The 18,540-nt window shown below is 39.4% G+C and overlaps 1 protein-coding gene across 27 annotated transcripts in view; it reads right to left on the bottom strand.

The window, feature by feature from the left end:
• Window positions 1-1,741: 1,741 nt before the first annotated feature.
• DLGAP1 (DLG associated protein 1) overlaps window positions 1,742-18,540 on the bottom strand; it is a gene marked incomplete at its 5' end in the record, with an annotated part of 892,564 nt that continues 875,765 nt past the window's right edge. For 22 of the 27 annotated variants that reach the window (XM_079108324.1, XM_079108313.1, XM_079108322.1 and 19 more), the window contains 3 exons: window positions 1,742-5,135; window positions 7,963-8,115; window positions 13,079-13,170. In XM_079108324.1, the coding sequence (XP_078964450.1) occupies window positions 4,926-5,135; window positions 7,963-8,115; window positions 13,079-13,170 (455 nt within the window). In that variant the 3' untranslated portion in view covers window positions 1,742-4,925. The other 5 variants (XM_079108321.1, XM_079108314.1, XM_079108316.1 and 2 more) reach the window with 1 other exon arrangement.

Raw genomic sequence — 18,540 nt, 5'->3', positions numbered from 1 at the left:
TGAGTAAACCAGAAGTAAATTTCGGCACTTTTTATTATCAACGGCATTAGAGAATGAACACATTCAGACACCATGATTTTTAATATGTCATTTATTTAAACCAAAATCAATGTATAGTCTCAAGGTGTGAATTTCAAAGATATAAAAAAAAAATAAAAAAAAGAACAGCATGTTTAAAGCAAACAATTTTGTTCAATTTCTATAAAAAATTAAATTACATTTTTTTTTCAGGGTTGTGGGGAAGGGTGGACCCCGTAACATGGGAAATGACTTCACTGAAATTCAAATTTCTACCTTCAAAAGCTAACTCATTTTGTTTTGGGATTGGCTGAAATGTTAAGGAGCCCCAGTGAAATAGAAGAATTAATTTGTGAATATAGCAAGACATATGATCAAGGCTCAGATTACATGAATAGTCACTACATGCACCAAAATAATGAGATCGTTGTAATCTCACAGGGATTCAGTCACTGGATCATTCCTCTTTTGAAGCAGTTTCAAAAGTACATGGTGTTCATTTGGTGACTGGCACAGGTCTTGCTTATGCACAAAAATTGGAAAAAGTGGCTTCTCTGCTTACCAGTTCCAAGTTTGCCACATATAAGTGGATGGATTTGTCCAAGAACTTGGTGGGGATTGGGGATGAAGCACTGTGGACACTGGGTTTAAAGTTGTGTCATTTTCAACAAGCAGATGGGTGCAAATGCACTTTGTAAAATAAAGTTAACTTTTTTATCATGTTTGGTAAATCTTTGCATATCAAATAAGGTTTATGAATATGACCTAGATGAAATTAATAGTAGCAAATAATTACCAATTTTAAAGTGAGGAGAACAAGAGAGACGGCCCTGAAGAAGGAACTGAATAAAGGCTTGGATTTTGGATTTGAATTTGTACCTTAAAAATTGTGTCACCTTTGGGCAAGTCACTAAACCTTAGTAAGCAGTTTCTTTTTTCTTTTTTCTTTTTTCATTACTGGGGATCCAACCCAGGAGCAGCCTAACACTGAGCTACATCTTCAACCCTTTTCTTTTGAGACAGGATCTCACTAAGTTGCCCAGACTGGTCTTGAACTTGCAATCCTTCTGTCTCAGCCTACTAAGTCACTGAGATTACAGGTATGCACTACTGCACCCTGCTCTGTGTGTGTGTGTGTGTGTATGTGTGTGATGCTGGTGATTGAACCCCGGAACTAATGCATGCTAGGCACATGTTCTATCCCTGAACTACACCCCAGTCTCAGTGAGCACAGTTTTTTAAAAAATATTTATTTATTTATTTATTTATTACTGTGAAGATGAATGAAAACCACAAAACATTATTCTGATTTCCCAACCCTGGAGAACCGTGTACCAAACAAAAGGGTTAAAAATGTATGCAAAGAAATTAAAGTGTGTAAAACATAACCTGTATTTGAACATGTTTGAAGGGTTAAAAACTGCTTTCATAAAATATACCTGACTCCGACTGCAACAGTTCTTGCTGCTCCTGACTCAAAATTCCATGTGTCTATGATTATCAGAATAAAAGAATTTTTTAGTTCTTCAGTATTGAAATCCTTTAAATAGAATGCAAGATCTCTATATCTGCTCAACAGTGAGTAGCATACATGTTACAATGAAAGTAAGAATAACATGCTTATGTCATAATAGTTCAGAATAATTACTGAACTATTTCTTTCCAAGACAACTACTCAGATTTGGGAAGAGATGGGACTCCATTGAAAACACGCAGACCTGAAAGCAGTGCATTAATTATTTTATTAATTTCTTCTTTTTACATTATGGGAAACGTTCATCTATTTACATTTTTTTTTATCCACACACAATCTAGGTAAATAAGCCTATGAAATTCCAATTCAGAAAGCCATAAAAATGTTCCCCACCCCTCCATCTGAAGGCTTTCAAATGAATCTTTTTTTTTTTCCGAACCAAAATAATTTTTAAAAATTACATTTGGGAATTCAGATATGCTAGTGATTTACATTCCAGTTATTTAAAATATGCATCTAGACATGTTTTAAAAAAGAAATGGTAAATTCACAAGGATAAGGCTTAAATTAAAGTGGTAATGCACAGTAAAACATTAAGGAAACATCTATAAATAACAGAAATATATTACAAATAAATTAGTTCTATTTACCATTTCAAATATTAAAAATCTTTAATCCATTTCTTCATCTCTCTTTACAAAAAGGTTATGTGAATTGTATGGAAACATCTGCAAAAAATATAATAAATACTTAATTTCTTTGAACATTTTTTGATGTGGGAGACAAACTTCTTTTGTAATCCCCCCCGCCCCAAGAAAATGCCCAACACCTTTGTACCAAAGTTAAACAAAATAAGTAATTTTTCAGGGTAATACATTTTCCATTATGAACTAAAAAACATTTCTACAAATTACATCAAAAAGAACAATGTAACAAAGGTTAAGCTCATGGATGTCAGTTTCGGGGGTTCAAGTGGTTAGCAAACAGCGTTGTGGGGGAGTCATGTTCTAACATCAATAATTAGCTTTTTATAAAGTGTTTGTACAATTTAAACTGTGTTTTTAAGGAAGGCAAAGGTCATGATGCCCTGTAGGCAGTCAGCTAAAAGATTTAAAATTCTTACCAAAAATAGCTTATGAATATACAAATACCATTCACTTAGACAAGACAGATAGGCCTTATCTTGTCTCTCTTTAAAATATCCTGGTCTAAATCAGTTTCCAAAGAAAATATTGTAGGATGGTCTTGAATCACGTTAGAAATTGATTTCTTAATCCAGATCTTAACTCTGCCTCAGGGCACAGAGCTGTGGGCGTGAACACGGTTGGGGAATGGATGCTGCTTCCTTTGTGTTACTCTGCTGAGTTCCAAGTCATTCTCAGTAGTGACTGTGACCATAGGTGACCCAAGGTGACAGCTGGCCTTCCTTGAGGCAAACTTTATGTGACCTTTCATTGCTGCTACAAGGTAAGAAAGGTGTGTTCTTTTGAAACTAGCAAACACTTGAAGCTCAAAATCAGTTTTCCCCCATTTTACAAAGCACTTTGAGAAAAGTGCTTTGTTAACCCTAGTTAAAAGTTGGTTGGTTGGTTGGTTGGTTTTTAAATAAGTTAGTAGCCCTTTTCTTGTAAACCACAGCAGTAAACATTTGTGCCCTGTGGATAAAGATAGCTCAAAGCATCAATGGCTCTGAGAGGTAGCGAATTCTCTAGTGGTTTTAGAATATGTCTGTGAAAGTCTTTGTTGCCAGAACCCATCACCTCTCTTAAATTCATAAATAAAATTAAATTAGCACCTGGCTATGAGAGTGTATTTTTGTTTTAAAAGCTTCTCTGGTGCAAGCGTATTTGATTTTTTTTAAAAGTCTTTCATTTCTTTTTCAATGGCAAATTTCTAATGCTTTAAGTTGTGAACTTGACATAAAATGTCAGTGATACTTTAAGATCGCCACATTCTGAATGTTTAAACTGCTACGAGTAAGGGCATTTAAAAACTTCAACTAGACACCAATGCATACTGCCCATCAATCATGACTAAAAATGTAAACCAACATACTCTGCCCAATGCCTGGATTTCTTTTGGTGACAATGAATCATGACCTTTCCCCCTCCTCATGGCTATAGACCCCTATAGGTCAGATTTCATCTCTCGCTACCTGGAACCTCAAGATGACAATGACAGCTCTTTGGAATGAGGCAGCATGTCTATTGGGGTAGAAAACCTATTTTACCCATTTGACATAGGACAAAATCCTATGCTGGGGAACGTGCGAACTCTGTATATTAGAAGAGGCTAAAGAAAGAAATATACCTGAAATGCGAACTAGTGGGTTCAACTAGACGGGTGTGTAGCATTCAAAGGGATGATAGGAAAATCCAAACCTTTCTCTGAAATCAGCTTTGCTGCCATTTACAGTGCTTCAGAAGGAGATGTATACTTATGTGTGTGTCATTAGCCAGGTCCATCCGGATGGACACTAAATTAATAAAAGCAACACTCTGCCCTTTAAAAACCACCACCACAACGACAATATAATATACATAGTACAATAAAAGTTGATAAAACATTTCAGGCCTAAATTTTTCTTAATAATAGGACAAAAAAAAAAAAAAAAAAAAGCCCTCCTGCAGTATCTTAAACCATCAGTGCTTCCTTTGCTTTGCCTTGCCTTCTTCATTTTATTGCCTTTCAGAATAGATTAATTTCCCTGAAAGATCAAATTTACAATCTTCTGCTGATTGAAACATTTGAAGCTGTGATTGATGAAGTTAACAGTGAGGCAGTTTGTGCAGCTGTGAGAGGTGCAGGTGCCCCTGGCACCTGCAGATTTCGCTTCTCCCTTCTCTCCTACACATCCAGGTCCCCCCACCCCCAGGCCAGCTTGGTCCCTTCTCTCTTTTGTCACTCATCGATTCCGGTGAGATGGTGTGATTTTTGAGGTTGGAAATAAAGTGCTCCATCTGCTTTTAAAAAGAATAACCATTTAGGGGAAATAAAGGGAATCGGAGCCCTCGTTTCTTTCATGTGGAAGACGGTAAGTCCCAAAGGATCACCCTGTGATACTGGATTTCTGAAATACCCTATGGTTTTATATTGCTGAGCTCTAGGAACACACTAGCTTGAGAAAACTGAGGATGGTAGGTGGTGACCTAAAGGTGTCGTTTCTACACAGGTGGGTTTGGCTTGGCCCAGAAAATAAAGGGTTGGATCTCTGTATGAGGCAGGGTGCCGGCATCGGGATAAGGGGCGCAGCTCGGTGAAGATGGGCAAACTGGTCCGGGAAGCGGGACGGCGGGGGGACGGCTCCTGCGAGGTGGACCACTACACCACGACAGTGGAAGTCACTGAGCTCAGAAACGGACGGGCTCGGAGGGGCGGGGGGACGGCTGCGGGGCGGGGAGGTGGAGAGGGCACAGAGACTGGGCGGCGGCGCTCAGAGCCGGGTCTGCGCCTCGGGGATGTAGATCTCGATGCTCTCGGCGCTCTCGGTGGCCGAGTTCTGGCGGACGGACGCGGCGCGCTTGGCGGCCATCAGGCGCTTGCGGGCCTCCTGGCGCTGCGAGCTCTCCAGCGAGCGCTCCCGGATCAGCGGCGCGGGGCCCTTCGCCGGCTTCTTTGGCACTGGAGGAGGGGCCCTTCTCTCCTGATCAAAGCAGAAGGTTCAGGACATTACACAGCTTCTCAGGACAAGCTTGGGAAAGACTGGGATAGGTCAGTGGTTAGAAACACACACACACACACACACACACACACACACACACACAAGCACACTTTTCTCTCTCTTTTTAAACCTAAGAGTGGTTAGTTCTGATCTGCGCACTGCGTTATCTAGTTTTTTCTTCGTGATTCTGGCTTGGATATTCAAAAGATGCAGGGGTTGGGGAGGAATCCCAGTAAACGTAAGGCCAAGGGTAAGGCGGGATTGCAAAACTAGCTTTCTCCAAGGGCAGGATGGTGGGAATTTAAAATGCACGCCCTGCTGAAAGGCTGGGGCTCCCAGCACATGGAGTGTGGTTCTCCCTGGAGACTCCGGACTCTTCCTGGTGCCAGTGATGGGCCAGGAGAGCGCAGCAGCAACAGAAGCATCAAGAACTCTGCATCCCCTCTAGAAGAGGAAAGCTTGGTTCAGAGTTGAAAAAAACTCTCGGCCCTCTTTCCGGCCTCCCCCAGCCTCACATGCCCCCCACCCCCAGACTTAAGAAACCGAAGGAGGAAGAGTTTATGAGACTGTCTTCTTCAGCTTCGTTGGTGCCACAGCGAGTTATACCTTTTATACGTCACACACAAACACACAGCAATAAACTGTACGTGGTCACCGGAGAGCGGAGACACTGGTGTTTCTTACTCTGGGGAGAGGAGCCAATTCCAACAGGACTCCTAAAGATCCTTCCAGGATCATCAGCCCCTAGGGGCCTCAGGATGACTGTGGTGGCCCAGAAGGCAATTCTAATCACAGGGACAGAAATAGTGCCATGAAAACTTAACACAGGACTGAAAGAGATCATCCCTCTTATCAGCAGCAAACCATAAAACAGATATTTTTAAAGCCACTGCCAAACACAACCATTCATCCCTTTGACGGGAAAAAATGCTGGAGAAAGAAGGGCATCTAAAACATAAAGGATTTTGAGAAAAGCATGTTGAGTTTTCAGGCTGTGAAAAGGTTCTTGTAAATTCAGTGTTTCAGTTTTAAATAAAATACTCCGAGTCTTTATAACACTAAATGTGAAAATTATCTTAAAATACGATTCAGAGATTCTCCAGATGTCACTCTGAATCTTAACATGGATGCTTCGCATGACAGTTCCTCCTTGCTTGCCTGTGAGAAGGACTTGATTAAGTGTATTGGGCTTGGAGTTGTCACAGTTACTTAAGGTGGAGTCTGTGTGATCTGAAAGGAGAAAAATGGAAAGCACAGGGTACAAACAGTATTCCACCAACTCTGTGCTTTTAAATTTTCTTTCTCTCACTCAGTCTTCTGAGGGTGATGTAAAGCTCTGATCTGATCATATACAAAGCACATTAAGGAAAAAAAAAACTTAAAAATTAAGCTAACTAATGATTTACTGTGTGAATATCTGTAAGTGACATAATTCTTAGTATCACTTCTTTGGGGCATTTAAAATCCTCATTGTGGGGGAACTCAGTGCCTATTTTTAAAAGTATGAACACTGGAAACTTTTGAGTCATTTCCCTTTCTTTGGATAACTTATTTCTTTAGCAATTAATTTTAAAATAATCAGTGAATGAGGAATTAGATGGATCCATTCTGGAAACTGAATCACCAGCATGTGTACACCTGTAGTGTTTTCTTAAAATAAGACCAATCTAAAAGCCTTGCTAACAAATACTTCAACAAATAAAGTGATGGTGGACAATGTTTAGCTTCCCAATTGAGAGGCCACATGTACATCAATAATACTTCATGCTTAATGTTAAAACCACCAGTTTGAAGGTGATAGAATTGGAGAAGGGGACAGTGATGACAGCATCACCCTCCTGCTACTCACAGACGGGACCTTGGGACTAGATTTCTCCTGGGACCCCAGGGACCCCAGGAAACCTGATATGACAGGCAACAGTGGAGTGAACTGGATTGCTATTAGCTCTCTGGTAGGTGAGGAGACCTGAAAAGAGCAGGGTCACCATTGTTTCATTGACTTTCAGAGGTTGAATCTCTTAGAACTGTTGACCTCAGGTCATAGGACAGCAAAGGGTTAAAAAATCATGCATGACAGGCCAGCCTGGGAGATAGACATTGGATATCTGTATGAGCCTGGTGGAACCACCGTAATCAAATGTGCAATTACAGTTGATTAATTAAAGTAAAATAATTTAAGTCTTTATTTCTAAACTATTGCATGAGGACCCCAGTGAGCAATGTTCCCCAGGCAAATCAACCAAAAGTAGAATTTTTGAAAAAAAAAAAAAAAAAAAAAAAATCCCAACATTTATGATTACTGTGAAACTTTATGGTGTATATTTTTAAACTTGAACAACAGTGGTTTCTTTATTACTGTATTTATGAAATGATTATCAAAGTCAGTTACTTTTCAGGGCTTCCTATTTTTCTCAGAAACACATCCTAAGGGTATAAGGAAGTTGGACTCTTTCTCTATGGAATCATGCGCTGAAGATGTCATTTATTTTAGTTTAAAAAGCAAAATGGAGGCAGTTCCTTCCAGTGACTAAAATGGTTAAACTTAAAGTTTAATTAACAAAAAAAAAAAGCTACATTCCCATTTTCCAATTCACAAAGACAGGTTTTTTTCTTTAAAAATATGCCTGAAACATATTACAGATAATATCCCAAATGATTACTAGGTAAACATTGTCATTACAATGAAGTTAATATGATATCAGCTCCATTTCACATTGTAAACAGCAGGACTAAATGCAGAAGCCTATTTAGACTGTCCAGTGTTTGTGCAGGTTTTTAAATGAACCATACAAAATCTACATTGTTCTACCTTCTTGTCAAGAGGATCCATCTGTTTCCAATTATTGGCCTTTAACTGATGAAGTTCATCAAATTTCATACTAATATTTTCTATGGACAACTGCAGCATGTCCCAAAACCCCGCCAAATCCTGGGAGGTGGGCCTTGGATGAGCATTAGGATTCTGTATAAGAGAAAGAAAAATATTCATGCTTTAGCGTCGATCCATGGCAAGGACAGGGCCAAAGAGGCATTTTCAAATATTTCAAATAACATAAGGAGGATCAGTTCTTTTTAGCTGTTAGATATGAGATAAAAGTGAGTCAACAAATGGTAATTTTATACACTCCTCCGTTTGAAGCAGTGATTCTCAGATGTCAAGGTTGTAAAATTCCTCAGTTGTGGAACAATGGAATGGTTGCCTGGGTATGGTATGGTACGATGGCATGGTCTGAACATCTGGAAAATCCCAGAATGTGCAATCTACTGCAGGATGCATTTTAGCATATGGTGTTTAAATTAAAATACCATCTTTGAGAAAAATATATTATTAGAGTAGATACTTGACTCATGTCATACAATTTATAGATTAATTTTAATATTCATGTTGAGTGAAATACTAGGGTAACAAATGATGATTAATAAAATATTATTTTTGAAGTATTATGTGTATTTTTGCTTTCTTTACTTTTATTTATTTTATTTTTGGTGCTGGGAATTGAACCCAGGGCCTCTCCTATAGGTGATAATTGATCTATTACTGAGTCCCTCAAAATTCTATATGTTCGGCAATAAAGATGTTACAGCAAGTCATTTTATCATATGACTGCTTTGACAAAATCATTTGGAAATCATTTGGCTTTAAATGGACTATAGCAAATATGAAAACAGTATCTATTCACATATATATGTATACATGAGCATGTGTGTTTTTCCTATTTTAGGAAAATTTAGTCATTATACACACACACATACATACAATATATCTATATGTCAATATATCTGTAATGGCTCATAAACATTCTTCAGTGCTTAAGGGTTGATTTTCACATTAGCCATGACAATATAAAGTATGGACCCATAAGACCGAAAAACCACATCAAGAGACTGAAGATGTCACAGTCATTGCCAATTAGTATCCACAAAAGTAGTTTAAGACATTCCTGGTTAGATGACAGGAACCTGCATGTGTCAGTTTTGGTCACTTCTCAGTATTTTAGGCAACTGGATAGACTGTGAAACCTCATATCACATAATAACATAAGGCCAGCTTGTACTGTTAAAACTAACCCCTAAGAAAAAATGGTATCATCAGAATTTCAGAAAGTGAAAGGTCGATGACCATCAAAGTTAATAGTTTGTAAAGAACTTTTATATCCATGGATGGGCTAGTATTATTGGCCTGACTTCAGATAAATACAAATAAAGATGTATTTATGAATGTGCAGTTCTCAAATTCATTGGAACTATAGTTCTCAAATTCATTGGAAGAAAGAAATTCCAAAGTTTTCAAGAACTTGATACAGTATTTAAGATCTACTCTAGGGTTTGTGGGTGTAGTTCAGTAGGGAAGCATGTGCTTAGCATGCTTGAGGCCCCAGGACCAAAACCAAAACCAAATTATCCCACTAATACCTGAATTAACAAAAGGGATTCTTTGTAGTGTTTTTAGTTCTTTCAAAAAGGTTTCTCAACATTTAGATATTCAGAATAGATATATAATATTCTTTGCAAAGTGTTTCCCAAATAGTTTTATGATATCACAACATATTGGTCTTTATAAGTAACTAAAAACTAAACTGTTCATATTTTGGAGTTTAGTGAAGTCTTCTAGCTACCAGCCCTATTGACTGAACTGTTTCAATGAACCAATGTAAGAAATAATATAGGCTGAGTATCCCTTATCCAAAACCCTTAGGACTGGAAGTTAAGATTTTGAGCTTTTCAGGATCTTGGAATGTTTACACATACATAATGAGATATCTGGGGATGGGACCAAAGTCCGAACATAAAATTCATTTAAGTTTCATATACACCGTATACACATAAGCTAAAATTAATTTTAGACAGTATCTTTAGTGCACCTGCATTTTGATTGTGACTTGTCACATGAGATAAGGGATAGAATTTTTCACTTTTAGTGTCCTGTAGGTGCCCCCAAAATTTCAGATTTTGGAGCATTTCTGATTTTGGATTTTTGGATTTGTAATGCTCCACCTCACTGCACATTAGTGATGTTCAATGGGCCCAAACATCTGTAATGTTTTCTTTTCCTTTTTTTAATACTTACTTGTAAATGTTTTATTAAATGTCCTTAATTCTGTATCAAGGGCAACTTGTTCCCTCTTTGCCCCCACATTGTCAAAAAGATGGATGAGGAAATAGAAAAGGAAACTGAGAGGAAGGGCTGTAGTCATCTCCCAAAGCAGTGGTCATGTGAGATCCCCTGCAACAGAAGGAGTGGCAGCTCACTCCTTAATCTAAACCAGGCCATCTTGGAGGTCAGAGGTGTGGGAGGGAGTGGAGGAGGAGGAGGCTGTGTTCCTTGGTTCAGTTATGTTGGAAAAAGCCAACTTTTGTCCATTCATTCTAAGCCTGAGAATCTGGTCTAGGATAATGTGTAAGTGTTTTCAAAATAAAGAGCTATTATTTTTCTCCTCTTCAGAATAGGAACTCGAGAAAGAAGGTCTGAGTCTGGTTCTGACCAATCATGGTGCCATGTTTATGCAGCTGCAGACCTAAAGAGCACCACCACCAGGCCATCCTATTGCTGGTAGCAAAAGGGGGTGGAGCCGACTCCTCCATAGGGAGAGGGGTGCAACTCAAATCCTGGTCGGGATTAGAGGCACTGAGGTCATATAGACTGAGATTTGAGTCTTGTCTCTAACTTTTTACCATATGGCACTGGTTAAGTTTTAAACTTTTCCATGCCTGTTTTTCTTATCTGTAAAATCATCATAACAATGATGTCATTATTAACTCCAACATGGTCATGAGGATTGAGCCAGATCAGAAATCTAAAAGTTCTTAGCATACTAGCACATGGTAGGCTCTTGACCTTCCCTGCAAGGGCCTGGTTTGACCAGCACCACTGGCCCTCCTTCCCCCAGGTGACACTGTTTCAGTTCAATGCTAACAGTGATCCTCATATTTTGCCACCTAAGTTTCTCCAGTGGCCAAGAAATATGAGACCATCAGAGAGTAGGAAACATCAAAAGCTGGCTTTAAATAAGGTTAACATTTCCTAGAAATCAGCAAAATTTTCAAAAAATTTTGGCTACAATTCCATCTTTAAAATCTGTATGATATGTGCATTCTACTTCATAATAAAATGTTCCTCAAATAATTCTTTTAACAAAGATGTGCTATATGTTCCCTGTGGTGTGTACCTAATGACTTCTTCCTCAGGCACCTATTGGCCTGTTTGGACAAAATGGCTATAGATGAGCTTTCTCACATATAAAGAACAAGAGATTGAGATCTGTAACATAGGTAGGACCTGGTGGCTCACGCCTATAATCCCAGCTACTCTAGAGGCTAACACAGGAGGATTGCAAGCTCCAGGTCTGCCTGGGCAAGTTGGTGAAACCCTGTCTCAAAAAATAAAATGAAATCAGGCACGGTGGTGCATGCCTGTAATCCCTAGCAGCTCAGAAGGCTGAAGCAGGAGGATCATAAGTTCAAAGCCAACCTCAGCAACTTAGTGAGGGCCTAAGCAACTTAGCAAGACGCTGTCTCAAAATAAAATATCAAAAGGGCTGGGGATGTGACTCAGTGGTTAAGTGCCCCTGGGTTCAATGCTCAGCACCAAAAAATTAAAATTAAAATAAAAAAACAAACAAACAGAAAAAAGCTGGAGACATAGTTCAGTAATAGAGCAGTTAACTAGCAAGTGTGAGGCCTTAGGTTCAATCTCTCATACTTAAACAAAAAAAACAATTCATAACACATTAGCGAATTTGCAAATTAGTGGAATATTTGCATCTGGCATGTAGTTGAAACTCAATAAAGTATTTGTTGAATTGAATTCACATATCAATACATTTACTACATAAATTATCTCATAATCTAGAATAGATTTCTGAGGATGTAGAAAATATTTGTAATGTAGATAATATTTAATATTTAATATAATGTAGGTCATATTTGCTGAGGTAGAAGCAAAGAAACTATAAATGTGTGTGTTGGGGGAGATTACTCCAAGGGAAATTTTCAAAAGAAAAGGCCTGGTGAAGAAGAATGGAGAGGGCTAACTTTTGCATACTTTATATTTTTCTTGATTGAGCCCTGGCTAGATAAATGACTTCTAGTCTGCATCTGTCCTTGTAAATGAGATTTGTTGTGAGGCGAAAACAAAGTGCCCATGATACAGAGTTAAAACCCTAAAATCATATTTTGGGTCATTTGGATTACAAATGTTTTCACTTTCTACACATAAATAAATGGCTTTTTCTTTTTTTAGATTTAGTTTGACAAAAATAGTTGTGTAATAAAAGCTATTCTTGTAGAATTATGTTTAGAGACAATAGCAATTTTTTTAAAGGACTTATAAGGAAGCTCTTGCCCTTTTAGTTTGCAGTCAACTTTTAAAATGCTATTGTTGGTGATGGCACTTTTCTTTCTTTCTTTTGCTCTATTTTGTTTTTTTGTATGCTCAGAAAGATGAATTATTCCTTTGTCTCAGGGAGACCAAATCTATACTTTGTGACGCCCCTGAACTCTGCCCTTTGAGTTTAAACAGAACACTCTGAGTAGGAGATAAGTCTTTGATGTCTATTCTAGAAAAAGAATCAAGATCCAAAATTAATTATTTTGCAACATCATTTTTGAAATACCAGACTGCTTCATATGTTGGTAGAATAATAAAATCAGAGATACCACGTGAAAAACCAGGAAAATGGAAACTTTTCAGTTACAAAAGAGCAGGAAATGGAATTTTAACTTGATTTTTTACTCCTAAGACTATTTCAGTGCAAAATATTTTTAATTTTTAAGAAAAGTAGGAAATGAGATTCATTTTCAAGCCTCTCTGTTTCAAGTGAAAGACTCCTGTGAGTCTTGATTCAAAATCAGTTCGTGTTTAGTTGGTGCTGGTCTCATGCTGCTGTCCTAGCAGGAAAATCATGGGGACGGAGAATGTTACCTACCAGGTTTTCTTCACACAGTTCTCTGAACTGGTAGAATTTCTGAGCCATGAGAAGTTGGGCACTGCCCACTGCGGTTCGGATTTTCCCTAGAACTGAAGAGAGCAAACATACAAGAAGTTTATACATGCCTCATTGTTGAGATTTAGTCTGGTAAATAAAGCAAAGAGACAGTTATGCTGTCATGGTTAGGAAGAACAGCACACAGGGCCGGCACACGCCCACCCAGACCGCCCAATCCCTGTCCCTGCTCCATCGGTCGCTGTAACCCAGACTCCTGCCTCAAAGCATAAAACCAACTAGGAAAAACACACACTCATCGTGCATATTCCTCGGGAGTACTGGAGTTTTCCATCACAGTCCTGATGCTACCAAGAGAAAAGGCAAATAGTGTTCTTTTTTTCTTTCTTTCTTTCTTTCTTTCTTTCTTTCTTTCTTTCTTTCTTTCTTTCTTTCTTTCTTTCTTTCTTTTTTTTTTTTTTTTAACTTTTTTACTGCAAGGATGAATTTCAAGGGTTGCTGGTATATTTATGGATCTATGGAGTCAACGATCATGATTTGTTGGCTTGATTTTCTAATACGAACTCAATCACAAGAAAAGCAATCCTAACTTGGAGGGAGAAATCCCTTGGAACTCACCAGATCCCATCTATATCCTTCATTATTTTTCCGGAGTTTAGACACTGTCGGACAAGAGCCATGGCCAGGTGAAAGGTTTGCTAAGGAGTGACGGTGTTCAGCCGGTTGCCTAGGAAACGCCCGCACCGACCCAACGAGTACACTCCACAGCCCACTTTTCTTGTTAATATAGATTTAATTCCCTATGCACCGTGCTGAAAAAAGTCTTTCTTTTTGCAAGAAAGCTATTTCTTGTCTCCCGCGCAGTGCAAGGCGAGCTCCCTTAACTGGCTAGCGGGCGTGCCGGGACCAGGCGGAGCGCTCTGTGCAGAGCATCCCGAGGTCTGCAAGTCCCTGGGGCTTCCCCTGCACCCCGCGCCGACCGAGCACAGCTGCGGCTGCTGGAGCCCCGCCACCAGGCGGTTCGCAACACGCCCTCTCCCGCAGGCAGAAGGGGAGGGGAGAAAATGCCCACATGCAAAATTAGGGAGAACCTAGTCTCAGGAAAGCCCTTGCGCAGTGTGGAAATCTTCCTGCGGGGAGAGAGTATAGGATTTAGGCGATCTTGGTTTTGTTGCACAGAATTTAGAATCTCAAAGTGGAATAAAGTCTCCTTTTCTCAACCGCATACCCCAGAACGTTTGAAGAGAAGAAAACGAAAAGAAACTTCATTTCCCAGAGTTTTCTAGTAATTTGCTCCTCTGTTTGTTTACCAGGCTAGATAATGGTTTATGGTACCCATTATACCTCGGCACTACTCAAAATATTTCAGCGTTCCCACACATGTAACTCAGAGCGCTTGTAAATTCTTCCATATGTCACCAGACTGAACAGTTCACCAGCAGACATTTGCCTCCTCTTCATATCAAGGGGTCCCCCTGGGCAGCTCTCTGGCAGCAATTCCTGTGGCCTAAATTTTTTGTTTTCTTTCCAGTCTGCTTTTATAATCTTTGGGGATGGTTATCCTTTTCCTCTTTAACTAAAAATAATCAGTAGTGTGAGGCCGCCTCTCCCTTCCTCTACATCCCCAAAGCAGAAAGAATATCTTACAGAGACACAAGGTGGCCCGATAGCTCAGAGTTCAAGTCCTGAGTGGGTCTGAGTCCCTGCTCCAACGCCTACTAGTTGCTGCCTTGGAAAAGTCACTTAACTTGTTTTTCATATATAACATGGGTGCTAATGTTACCTATTCATGGGATCGTGGAAAGGTTAAAAGCACTATGTACATGAATCTCTTAGGAGAATGTCTGATATACAATAAGTATATAATAAATGTTGGTTATGATCTAGGATCAGAAAACTATATTTCTTCCATAGGTGTGCCAACTATGAGAGCCATATTTGCCCTGGCAAGTAGAGAAGAGGAAAAACACAAAGTGTGGATTATTTAGAGATGACTGTCCCAGATCTGGGAAGGTACATGGAGCAAGCACTTCCTAAGTGAACATGTGGTTTTGGGCAAACTCTGAGATTCCTGGAAACCACTCTGAATTATCTTGCTGGCAGGATTATGACACAACAAATCTCAGAGAGTCCTGGAAACTTAGATCAAGGGTACCTGGTTCTCCAATTTGCTGGTTGGAATTCTGTAGTTTCTAGGAACTATTGCAGGACCTAACAGCTATTCTGATATACCTCAAAGCTTGGAGCTAAAGGTTTTAAATTATATCTGAATACCTGAGCTATATATGAGACCACCATAATAAGAGTAGCTAAGACTGATTCTCAAAAGAGGAGACACATGCCCATATAGGTAGGGGACAGGTTGTCTGTCTTCTTGAATTTAAAACAAGGGACGTCTTTCTTCATTCAGCAAAATCTGGAGAAAGCCCTGGATGTAGAACCTCAGTGACAACATCTGGGGTGGAGATGAAGCCCTTCTGTTTCCCAGGTTTTTTCCCCTCATGTTCCTCTGATGGAAATTCCCTGCTGGCTACAGGATACTTGCATCACCGGTGTACAAGTGATGATCGTTCCTAGGCCAAGGGTGAAGAAATGACTTCTTTGAAACAGGAGGGCTTGGGACAAGCAGATAACAACTTATATTCCCTTGCCCTACACACTTCCTCTTTCAGAGAACAAAATATTCAACTTTAATTTTAAGAAAAAAGCTGTAATGGAGTGTTTCAGGGGGATTTTGTTGTTGTTTATTTTCTCCATTAGACATTTACTTGGTGTGTGAGATAAAATCCTTTCTCCTGGAAGTAAATTTTATATTTGTTACATATGCTTTGAGGAAGAATTAATAAACGATAAATGGTTCATTCCAGTGGAAGTAAAAATACAGAAATAAATGAGCTAAAAAGTTGCTAAAGAAATCAAAGAAAGAAGCTTTCTGATAGGTTTTTGGGTTTGTTTTTGTAGTGCTAGGGATTGAATCCAGGGACGTTCAACCCAGGGCGTGTCGCTCTATGATGTTGTTTTGAGACTTCTTTGAAATGTCCAATACCAATCTACAGCAGGGTGGGAAAAGAAATACTTTTCTCAGGGACTCTAGGTAAAGAAGGGTAAGGAAGAAATATAAAATGAAATATATAAGCTGCAACTATATATTGAGGGCTTTCCCCACACATATCAAACAGCCCAAGCTGGTGTTGGAAAGTCCCAGAAGAGGCCTAGATATGATTCGTCTTTCCAAGGTTAGTCGTTAAGGTAGCCTGGTGTCAGCCTCAAGGGCGAGGCTGAAAAGATCAGAGGGACCTGAAAAGACTTGTGGGATCTAGTTGAAAACCGGTAGGCGTGGCCAGTTATGTTTTTGAGGAGCAAGGTCCCGATGCTGTGCCCAGTCATGCCCAGACGGATATGACACAGTAGTAAGTGAGACAAGGTTCCTGCCCTCACGAAGCTTATATCCTGGGGGGAGAGTAATGGGAGAAAGTGATAGGAAACATACAAATACAGATATGTCTTGGACTTGGTAGAGGATTGGTATGAGCCAGATGGAGCTAAGCTTGATTGGGCAACTCTAGAGTAGCAAATTCTTTAAATGGTGGTCAGAGACTAGTGAAGTATTTTTCCTCTTCCCTAAGAAATGGAAAACAAACAAACAAAAAGCACAGTTGGCATAGTTCAGCTGCAAAATGAAAATGTAGCCAGATTAAATGGATTTAGTAATCATAATTTGATAATGTCATTGTTTTTATTTGAAAAACAGTTAAGATACTTTCAGGTACTTTGTATTTTCCTATTAAAGGGCAATATAGCAAATATTTATATGTGTTCTCTCTCAAAGGAACCAATATTAATTTTTGATCAGATTTGCTTCTGGATTGTCCCTGTCCCCTGCCTGCCTGCCTTACACCCCCCGCTCCACCGCCTCTCTTTTCAATAAAATGAAGCCTTACAGATAAAGTACACTCCTGCCCATTCCCTCTCTCCCCAAAGTGAACTACACAGAGGATGGCTGTTCTAGTCGTTCACTGGAATAGTCCTATCACTGAGTTCACTAAAGTCTCTTCTCTGTTCCTGGAAAGGTGATAACTAAGGGACTTTCTGAGTGCAAACCAAAGGGCATTAGATTGGGAATGAGATCCCATGGCCCTAAGTAGAGATTTTCTTAAGTTCGAATGGGGGTTTTAAGACTCTGCGAGTCTAAGAGGGTTTTGCTCCTAGGTTCCCATGTGGTTGGTTTCCTTTACCCTCGAATTCATGCAATCTTTCCAGATTGTTAACCAAATGTGGTCTATATATAGGTGTATATATGGGTCTATATAGATCTTAAATGTCCCCCAAATCTTAACTGTTGAAGGTTTAGTCACCAGCCTGTGAGTTTTCAGGAGGTGGTGGGACCTTTAGGAAGTGAGGCCTATTGGGAGGAAGTTAGGTCATTGGGGGTGTGCCCTTAAAGGGGATATCAGGACCTTGGTCCCTTCTCTATCTTCCATTTCCCGGCTGCAAGGAGGTGAGCAATGTCCTCTGCCACATGTTCCCACCATGATGTACTGTGCCATCACATGTCCAAAGTAACAGAGCCAAGTGACCATGGATTGAAATTGTGAGCTAAATCTTTTCCTTTATTAAGTTGATTTTCTTAGGTATTTTGTCACAGTGACAGAAAACTGATGAACACATGTGACCAAGTTTTTACTATCCATCTCCCTTAAGGCACAGCTAATGCATCTTCTAGAATAATAAACTCTGCTGTATCTCCCAGACATGTCATTTAACCATGTCTTATGCCATCTATTTGTGTGATACTTAATAATACAATAAGCTTTACTTTGCTTTGCAACTCTTTTTAAAATAGAAGTAAATCTAGTTTCTCCCATTACCTTTCAGGCACTTGATGGGAAAGTTTGTAGACCCCGTCCTCACTTTCTTTTCCCTCTTTGGCTCCTTTGTTAATTTGTCCCTCAGTGGAAGGAACAAACAAGAAAAACTGTTCTTGAGTGAAATTCTATTTAAAAAGTGGGTACATCTTTATAAACTACCTCATTTATAATTCCCCAAACTTCTTGCTCCACAGTGGATGTTTAAGGAGAACCTTAACAGAGAGGACAGGTCTGGGTCAGCAGAGCCAGGAAACTCTTTTAGAAGATCATCCCTATTTTTCCTTTCAAAATGTGCTTAAATTATTATTATTATTACCTTGCTCTCTTTTTCTCTCTCTTTCCCTCTCTTTTTCAGGGAGTTGGTAGGGGAGGCACTTTACCACTGAGCTACATCCCCAGCCCTTTTTTATTTTTTATTTTGAGACAGGGTCTCACTAAGTTGCCTAGGCTGGCCTTGAACTTGCAATTCCCCTACCTCATTCTTCCAAGTAGCTTGAATTACAGGTGTGCACCACCTTACTCAGCCTCACTTATTATTACTTTTATATCAACACTGTCTTCCTCTTATCTAATTGG

The sequence above is a fragment of the Sciurus vulgaris genome (assembly GCF_902686455.1).
Source record: "Sciurus vulgaris genome assembly, chromosome: 13".
NCBI classification, from domain to species: domain Eukaryota; kingdom Metazoa; phylum Chordata; class Mammalia; order Rodentia; family Sciuridae; genus Sciurus; species Sciurus vulgaris.
The sequence above is the reverse complement of the archived record's forward strand: the minus strand, read 5'-3'. Positions and strand labels throughout refer to the sequence as shown.